General features: G+C 36.2%; 2 protein-coding genes across 2 annotated transcripts; one reads left to right on the top strand and one right to left on the bottom strand.

The window, feature by feature from the left end:
- Positions 1–1,371: 1,371 nt before the first annotated feature.
- LOC128221497 (putative nuclease HARBI1) lies at positions 1,372–5,384 on the top strand. The gene is made up of 5 exons (XM_052930105.1): positions 1,372–1,446; positions 1,787–2,019; positions 3,701–3,854; positions 4,114–4,214; positions 4,899–5,384. Exons 1-5 carry the CDS (start codon positions 1,372–1,374, stop codon positions 5,110–5,112), a joined length of 777 nt encoding a protein of 258 aa, XP_052786065.1. The 3' UTR covers positions 5,113–5,384.
- Positions 5,385–7,763: 2,379 nt separating this feature from the next.
- On the bottom strand, positions 7,764–8,865 carry LOC128221496 (nuclear apoptosis-inducing factor 1-like). Its single transcript, XM_052930104.1, has 3 exons — positions 8,702–8,865; positions 8,332–8,491; positions 7,764–7,928 (listed from the first exon to the last, which is right to left on the bottom strand). The coding sequence occupies exons 1-3, from the start codon at positions 8,863–8,865 to the stop codon at positions 7,797–7,799; spliced, it is 456 nt and encodes a 151-aa protein (XP_052786064.1). The 3' UTR covers positions 7,764–7,796.
- Positions 8,866–10,298: the final 1,433 nt, after the last annotated feature.

Here is a 10,298-nt window from a genome sequence, read left to right as displayed (position 1 = left end):
CACTGTCTACAACACCCATGTTCTTTTTTAATTATAAAATTACTTTGATGCATGTTTTTCCCACTTTCCTTTTGTATTTACTTCTTCCGCCAAAACCTTGTTCTGTCGGCTATTTATTATAGGATTGAAACATGTCATCGGGTTGCACACATGTTTTGATTATTCCCATGCAGTGGACATAAGCTTCCGGTCCGCAATATTTCATGCCATGTGTTCCCCTCTGCTGAGCATCCTAACTTTGCCATCTCTTTTCGTGGACTGATTTTGCGATTGACCAATATGTCCTTCCGGTGTTTAATGCGTGACACGAAAGTATAGATTTTTTCCAAACGCCAGAGGAACTGATGTTTTAAACTTGTCGGCAAATACAACATGATCATCTTGTGATGTTTTCCTTCAGTTCTCTACAACTGTTTGAGTCAACCCTTCTTCTATCTTTCGACTTAAGTACGCCTGGTAATTCCTGAGATACCCCATGACACACGGAGCACCAACAATTCTTCAATGGTGACCGTGCCCTTTGATCATTGTTTCATAGACAGATATGTATTGGTGCATGTTGTATTAAGTAATGCTCCTTTCCCATACAACATTCATAACAGGGGTCACTGTGGTTCCAACCTTGATGCGACCTTGTGATATTTGTCCGGTTGGTTTATTGTCTATTGCAGTGGTTTTCATGGCAACTGTGACAGCTATTTTGTAATGGATGTTCTGTTGATATATTTGCAGTCACTATGGTTTCCATGATAACTTTAAAGCGATCACGTAATAGATGTCCGGTTGGATTTATAAGAAATCTATAGCATATATGTCAACAGTTTTAAAAGGAAGCGTAACTAGCGTTAAATGACCTTCAAAGGCAACGTCGCCTTTGAAATGGGTTGTGTTATGTTGATTACGTATTATGTTTATACAGGAAATACCGCTGCGTAGTTTTGCATACTTCTAGATTCAAGAACGCTACCAAAGTGCACTTAAGTGACTGATTTAGTTTAATTCAAACATGAAATGTCTACCTTATCGAAGTTAACACACAGTCCGTAAAACAAATATCACAGTAATACCACTGCGCAGTTTTGTTCATTTCTTAAATTTAACAGTGATACCACAGCGTACTTCTGATACAAGAGGAAAAGCATAAGAATGCGGTTTTATTAAAGCAAATTTACAAATGCCAGAGGCGAATAATGTTGAATGACGATTTTTAAAGAAATACCGTTGCTTATTTTTGCATGGTTATTATATTTGAAAGAAATTCCGTAGTGTAGTAACTGTTTCTAAAACAAAGTACCATAGCGTATTAATGCTGTTTTTAAAATTCACAATCCTTCTTATTTCAATGAAAAACGTACCACATATTTGTGGAAAATGTGCATTTTGCGGCTGTGGAACTGGACGTACCTACTTTTTCGGTACGTTTCAGTCGTCTACAGTATTCCTACAGTAAAACAGTAGCGGTAACCAGCACCCATGAAAAATTGGTCTGCATTAGGCGGCTACGGTAGCGCGTCGATGTACGGTAGCGGTATTCGAAAGGATATGAGGTCTTTAAAAATCCTGAACATTTTCCTTATAATTATGTTTTTCTCATGAATGTTAATCATTAATATTTCATCGAAAAAATAAAAATGTGTTCAAACAGAGGCTCAACAATTAAACACTTCTTTAATTAGAGGGATATCGATAGTTATAGTACTTACAGAGTAATGTATATCCTTCATATTTAAGCTTCATGTAAATTTAAAGAAACAATTCAATAAATTTACTTAATTTTTAATGTCAGGTTGTAGACGCAATTAACCAGCGTGTCAACAACATCAAGTTCCCTACCACCCAGGCTGACCTGGCTTCTATTAAACAAAAGTTTTATCAGGTAGCAAGAATGCCAAATTGCATCGGAGCTGTAGATGGAACATTAATTCCCATCATAGCGCCAAGAGTGAGGAAAAATATATATGTGTGTAGAAAAGGATACCATGCAATAAACGCGCAGGCAGTAGTGACACCCGATATGAGGTATTAGTATGCCCCCCTTCGAAGAAGAGGGGTATATTGCTTTGCACAGGCATGTCGGTATGTCGGTCGGTCGGTCGGTCGGTCCGTCGGTAGACCAAAGCTTGTCCGAGTGATAACTGAACAATTCCTGGACGTATGGTCATCAAACTTCACAGGAAGGTTGGGCCTGACCAGTAGATGACCCCTATTGATTTTTGGGGTCATCGGGTCAAAGGTCAAGGTCACAGTGACCTTTTATGGTAAAATAATTTTAAAGCTTGTCCGAGTGATAACTCAACAATGCATGCACCCATGGCCCTCAAACTTGACATGGAGGTTGGGCCTGACCAGTAGATGACCCCTTTTGTTTTTGGGGGTCATCAGGCTAAAGGTCAAGGTCATAGTGACCTTGAATGGTAAAAGGTTGTCCGAGTGATAACGTGACAATGCAAGCACCCAAAGCCCTCAAACTTGACTTTGAGGTTGGGCCTGACCAGTAGCTGACCCCTATTGTTTTTTCGGCTCAATGGGTCAAAGGTCAAGGTCACAGTGACCTTGAATGGTAAAAGGTTGTTCGAGTGATAACTCAACAATGCCTGCACACATGGCCCTCAAACTTGACTTGGAGGTTGGGCCTGACCAGTAGATGACCCCTATTGTTTTTGGGGGTCATTGGGCCAAAGGTCAAGGTCACAGTGACCTTGAATGGTAAAAGGTTGTCCGATTGATAACTCAACAATGCCTGCACCCATGGCCCTCAAACTTGACTTGGAGAATTGGCCTGACCAGGAGATGACCCCTATGGTTTTGGGGGTCATCTGGCCAAAGGTCAAGGTCACAGTGACCTGGAATGATAAAAGGTTGTCCGAGTGATAACTTGACAATGCCTGCACCCATGGCCCTCAAACTTGACTTGGAGGTTTGGCCTGGCCAGAAGATGGTCCCTATTGATTTAAGGGGTCATTGGGCCAAAGGTCAAGGTCACAGTGACCTGGAATGGTAAAAGGTTATCCGAGTGATAACTTGACAATGGCTGCACCCATGGCGCTCAAACTTGATATGGAGGTTGAGCCTGGCCAGGAGATTGTCCCTTTTAATTTTACGGGTCATTGGGCCAAAGGTCAAGGTCACAGTGACCTTGAATGATAAAAGGTTGTCCAAGTGATAACTCAACAATGCCTGCACCCATGGCCCTCAAACTTGACATGGAGGTTGGGCCTGACCAGTAGATGACCCCTTTTGATGTTAGGGGTCAAAGGTCAAGGCCACAGTGACCATGAAATTAAACTCGACAATTATTGGACCTATGGTCATCAAACTTGATATGGAGGTTGGCCCTGACCAGTAGATGACCCCTATTGATTTTAGGGGTCAAAGGTCAAGGTCACAGTGACCTTGAAAGCAAACTCGACAATTCTTGGACCTCATTTAATTGTCCATATAATCCTGACAACATGGCGCTCAGGGGGGGCATAATGTTTGACAAACATCTCTTGTTAAATTTACAACTACCCGGTAGTTTAAGTGACGTTGATAATTAAAGAAATATTTTTAGATACATACATGTATGATGAAATAAATGATTTATCTTTATGTACCTAATGAACAAATTACACTGCATTAAAATGTAACTCGCATTAATATCTGTATGCATCTATAGGGAATCGAAATCATGTATCTGTCTGCATATGTCCATATTGAGATTCACTGATGTGGTCGCTCAGTGGCCGGGGTCTACACACGACAACACCATATTTGAGAACTGTGGCCTGAAGGCATGGGTCGAGGCAAATAATGTTGGTTGGCTGATTGGTGACGCGGGTTATGCCCTGAAACCTTACATGCTCACACCAAAGGCAAGAATAAACATTATAATTGTGTACAATAGTTTAATGTAATATTGTTCAATACAATTACAGAAAGGGTTCATGTAATTGTCTGTATTTAATTAACACCATCATGTAAACTGTGTTTGTAGCGTATTAGGTGACATATTTGCTAGATTATGATCAGGTAACTTGTAATAACATGGTAAGGTCTTCGGATCGATCCCAGATATAATGCAAGTTGTAAATATAAATGCTTTAAACACTAATTTCATGCAATTGCTGATAGATCCGGCCTACGACCCAACAGGAAAATGCATTCAACTTGGCACACAGCCGTACCAGAATGGTAGTGGAAAGAGCGTTTGGTTTGTTGAAGTCGAGATTTCGGTAATTATTTTATTTTCAAATATAGTATTACTTTCTTGTTACCATCTACTGGTCTTCATAAGTAAGCAAATTAACTTAAAGAAGTGTAAGGCAACTAATTATGAAGTGTTTCTATTCAGAAAGCCCAATTGATAACACTTTTGATATGGAAGATGTAAAAAAATAATGAATAAAATATAACAACAATAGGAGACCAAAAATTAGTTCTTTCATTAAAATATAACAAACTAATTTGTTTTCATTTGCAACCTTAAATTCAAATTATTATCCCTGAGCTGCTATTTTTGTTATTTATTCATCAATATTATCAAAAGAAACTTAAATAAAACGAGATTTGATGTTTATATGTTATGCAATTGGTAGACATGTCACTTTAAAATAAGCAATAGTAGTAGCTTATGATATAGGCATACCGTTTTTGTAAAAAAAAATCACATTCCACTGGATTTGATGTACAACTTAGAGGTGCACCTCTATATTAAGAGGTGTATATTTGTCTTTGTGCTTCTATGTTTTACAACAATAATGTAGCCGAGCTCTCTAACTTATAGATGCACCTCTAAATATCGGCGGAACCCTATTTTGTTTACTCCTAGTACAATAATTTTGACCCTATAGGTATATCATAGAAAAATGATGTTAATTGGTATTATATTATGTTTGCACTCACTACATTTCATGCAGATGTCTTCATAAGACTGGAGGATTCCTCCAAATCACACCTGAGAAGGCAGCCAAAGTCTTTGTTGTTTGTGCTAAACTGCACAACATGTGTATAGATGATGCTGTCGTGTTTGATGGACAAGTCCATGTTGCCCCTGACAATGCACCACCTTACATTGGAGCACTTGACCCAAATGCGCAGAGGGACAGAAGAGCTATTATTGCAAGATTTTGAAATGAACTCTCGCATTGTTTTAATTGGTTGCATATCTTGTTATTTGGACTAGTTAAGGAAATATTATTAACTTGTGATAGATTCACATTTTTATGTATAATTAAATTAAGAACTTTCTGTATCAATTTTCACAAACTGTCACAATTGCCCATTTTTTTCTCAAAACATCTTAAGTCTCTTAAAACAGAATTTATCTTTTATCCAATATTTTGGTTTCGGTTTAACTTGTACAGTATAAACATTTTGAAGACTTTTCATACATGTACTTTCAATAGAAATTATTTTGCTTACTGACAAACAATCTTTAAATTTATAGAGTTTTTATTAGTAATCTTGATTAATGAAAATAAATACCAAAGCTTGTTATGCTTTAGATGTTTCGAGAAATTGGGTCTGAAAGATTAATACCTGTATGAATTAAAATACAATATTGACACAACTGATGACAAACTGTGCCTGTACCATGAAAACCTATTATGACTCAGTATATGGGACAATCTTCTTTTTAAATGAAGTTGCCGCAAACTCCAAAATGGCCAAAATTAGTAAAACAACCTTGAATTTGAATGAAGCTTTCAATTGTATGGATTACTTTAAAATCTCAATATAGTGTAAACAGTGAGAACAAACTTGTTCATGATATAATGAATCTGAATGTATTCATGAAAAAAGGAGACAATTCATTACTATTATCATTTATTATAGACATTTTATGAATAAGTATTAGTGTAAATGTCACAGCAGATGAGAACAAATTCTTACAACATATTATACACAAATAATTAAGTTGTCAGAGACAAATGTGACTGAAAATTAAGTTGGAATTTAAATTTCTTCTACTTCTAACATTTGCTGCACTACAGCTATGGATATTATCGTGATGATTTGGTGAACACTTCGAAAATTATTTATAATAAAACCTGAACTTGCAAACAGGCAATTATTAAGCAATAGGCATAATATTTAAGAATTTCATATTTCATGTAGTTTTAAGGTCTGCCTACTGCCACTCATCTGATACACACTCCCTGTGTTTTTTTTTGTGTTGACAATGAGTCAGTAAATGAGTTGTATTTTAAGTAAGTTAGGGCTCTTTGCCTTTGCTCAATCTGCCCGTTCTTAATCATTACTAATTTAGTTCATGTCAACTATTATCTATTACACAGACTACTTAAAATAATATCAGTGTAACAAGACTATCATTTCTAGAAATTACTGCCTGTATCAGGTCATGTTAACAATTAGCTAACACCATCATAAGCAAATTATTGAGTTCTTTATCAATTGAGTAAATAAATTATATCACTGGATGTGATTAATAACCCCACTATACCGCCATATTGTAATAATATTGCAGTACAACAGGGAGTGATGTACACTTATTGAATGCCCTGTGACTGTGAAAAGGTATAAGTTAAGTTATAAATGTTCAATACCTAAAATACTTTAAACATGTCAAGTAAATGCTTTGGGCAAAAAATAATTATGTACATTAACGAAGCAATTAACGCAAAGAAAAGTGCACCCAGAGGTATGGTTCTTGTGCACTGCAATTGGCCTTAACAAGATATATATCAATAAAAAGTTTAAAAGCAATATCTCAAAGACTTTAAATTTTTGCTCCGTACAAGACACAAAAACATGAGTAATGGAGAAAACTATACTTGTCCCAATGGCACAGGACGGACGGACAGACGGGACAAGGTGATTCCAATATAGCTCACAACGCTATATGGTGGGAGTAAAATAAAGTATTCATGTCATATATTTATGCCTTCAAAGTGTAGAAATTTATCATTAACTCATTAGTAATTTTTTGTTGTTGGAGTATTTCACTGAGGAGCTGATTCTGTTGAACTAGAAGATTTTCAATGCTATCTGCACCTGAAAAGTAATGTGATTTCATTTTTCAAGCAGCTGCAATAAATGAAAAGAATATCTTGATCAAAATTATTATGTTATTATTCGTTTTACAGTTATTTTTAAAGAAGATTTAAATAGCATTAGAATTGTTCATAGATTATTAATATAACTCAAATAATTAGTCAAAAATGATACTGCATATCATACTGTTTTATTTCTGATTGAGAATATTTAATTAAGAAATACTACAATACCTCTGCCTTTGTCTATTTGGCTGCTGTCTTCTGTCACTGCCATTGGTGCACTAAATGTGAATAAACAATTATGTAATTTGTTACATTTTTGTTAATTTAGTTTTTTAATGTAAATGTAAGTTCTTGACTAGTTGTAATTGAAATATGGAATAAATAAATATTATACTAACAAATGATTACAATTGAATGATGATTATAATTTAATAATGTTGATGTTGCTTCATTGAATGCATCAATTGAATAATTAATGCAATATCCAAAGAATAGAAGTGCATCCAATGATAACCTTATTAAAATTACCTTTCTTGAAGAGTGGCACCTATGAGCATTGATGGTACTGATATGATGTACGGCAATGGTTTCTCAGAGGCTGCCAGTGCTTCAAACGGCTCAGTGGCTGCAGGTTTAATGGATGATGTTTCATTGGTGTAGTTTGATTCAACTTTAATAAATGTAGTAGTGATAAAACATAATATTACTCGAGCTTGCACTAATGACAATAATGCTAACAAGAATAACACTTTAACAGTTAACCCTTTACATGCTGAGGTCACATACCTTTTTGGATCAGAAAGTATGTGGTAAATAAAATAACAGTAAGTGGTGATACAAATTTAAAAAAGGCCACTTACTCTTCATCAAGAAGGTATCAACACCAGCAAAGCCTCCAATCGCTGAGTCACCAATCAGGTTAATCATCTGTAACAGTTACACAAAATCAATGTAACTAAGGCCAAAATTAAAGTTATGTTTCCTGTACACAAAAAACATTTTCATGTCAGTAAAATTCATTTTTGTTTCAAATATTTATATAACAATAGATTGAAAAATATGTGATATGTTTTGGAATTATTTTTATCGCCTGTGCCTTTCGAATTGGGAAAAAGGTTGACTTTGGGAAAAATACAAATCAGGCCAAAATAGGCGTTTATCAAATTTGGGGAAAATATAAGTAAGAGCCACCCAGAAACATAATCTATAATCCATTTTAATTACATTTGATTGTGTCCAATACATGAGATGGCATTATAGTGGGCCAACTCATAAGCACCCCATTTATTGTGTTTACTTCAAAAGAAAACAGTTTAAATGATTATTTTACCTTATCCTCCCAATCCTCCAATTTCGGAGCTGGCCCACCCCCTGTCACATTTGACAGCTGACGCCTCCTCCTTTCTCGTCTCTTCACATCAGTTTTTATGTCACTGATTTTTTTCTTGCACTCATCAAGTGTCCTCTCACAAACGCCTTGCGCATTCACTCTGAAATTCAAGTGAGTTTTCAATATGTATTTTTTATATAATATTTAATTATTTTACTCATATTTCGGGGTGGGGGGGGGGGGTTCCTCCCACAGTCTGACAGTCAAAATTGTTGTGGCAATATATATTTATTGGTAAAACTAAACATAAGAGATTTATCTTTCAAATACAAACCGATGTTTTGTTGTTTATGACTGAAAAATACCATACCGCTCCACTATTTCCTTCCAGGCCCGATCTTTATCAACATGAGTTAGTCCAGGGCAGAACTTATTGTCTAATGTTGAGGTTAGCTCAAAGTAACTTTCCTTTAACATATCTTGTTCCGCCCTGGACCAATTCACCTTATGTCGCTGCTTTGCGGTCGGCTCCATTGTTGCAGACGATTGTTTACTTTTTTTGACAGGTGCGCGCGTGCTACCTCCTATCGGAGAGTTACGCATTATTTACCCCTACGCAAATATTTACACTTACGAAAATTTAGTAAAACGCACGTACGCATTTCGTATTATTTACGTAAGTTGAAAATGTACGTGGAAACTTACGTAAAACTTACGGGGCCCTGAAGATTGTCCTCACTTACACATGAATACATTGTAGAGATAAAACGTACATTTGATTTGTTTATCAAAAGTAAGTCATTTAATATTTTGATATCGGTATCAGTACTGAAATCATAGTCGAATAGTGACAGCTGAATATCCGAAACCTGACTTGATTTCGCCTCCCTATAACCCGAAACTATGGTCGACGAAATGACAATGTCTGTAGTATCTGGCCATAAACCGTCTTTGGCTACATCATTCGATATCATGGCAGATATTTGATTTGCTATATCAATTTTTAGACCGCACATCAAAATGAAAATCTGTAAAAAATCTGACATTTCAATGTTCGTATTATATGAAGGTCTTAATACTCTATCTAATTCTTCAGATGGCAGGAAATGTATATTGCAGCAAGGAATTCCTGAACAGTTTTGTGGATAAACGAATAACTCGATGACTTTCTAATCAAAGACGCTGCTTTTGTTTCCTGCAGAAGTCTAGACTTTAGAACAAACATGAGATTATCGTGCGCCAAATTGTCAACCTTTTTAAACACCAAGGACGATGTTTGGTCGTTTGAAAATAAAGTCGTTAAAGCAAGTTTTGCCAACTCCATAACAATGCTGAAGTACTTTTGTACTAATTCCGTTTCCTGGAAACATCGTGGGAAAGGAATGCTTGTCTGTGAAACTATAGGCACAGGAAGAGTTTTTCGCCCAAACATCATTTCAATAGTATATGCATATATGTCACACAGAGAAAATGATTCATGCATTCCCTCAAACCACAAACAGACCAACAACATCGATAAAATAGGTACGGACAGAAGACGTGTGAGTTTCATTCTATCAACATAATTGAGGAAATCTAGCAACGTTTTCTTTTCTTTTACTGTTTCATTAAGACTGCTCAATACTTTCTGAATCAGTAGTTGTATGTCTGCAGTTCCCTCTATATCCATGTACGTGTCTATTTTTGTGAGTTTAATGCGTTGTTGCGACATTCTCCAGGGGCGTGATGTAATCAACAATGTTGCCTCTATGGTTGACTCTAGATATGGGAATACTTTGTCTTCTTCTGAACATCTGCAGTTGGTTTCATTGGGATGAATCCATTCATCCAGACCATCTGCTATGATCACGCACTTGTTTGTGGACAGTACACGAAGCAAGGTGGAATACGCAGCCTCACTCGTATCGTGTTGGTAAATTCGGTTGATAAGCTGATCTCGTATCATGTATGTCAAGTTGCAGAGGTCG

This window comes from Mya arenaria, chromosome 16, assembly GCF_026914265.1.
Source record: "Mya arenaria isolate MELC-2E11 chromosome 16, ASM2691426v1".
Taxonomy (NCBI): Eukaryota; Metazoa; Mollusca; class Bivalvia; order Myida; family Myidae; genus Mya; species Mya arenaria.
Note: the sequence above shows the minus strand (reverse complement) of the source record. Positions and strands in the feature narration are given on the sequence as shown.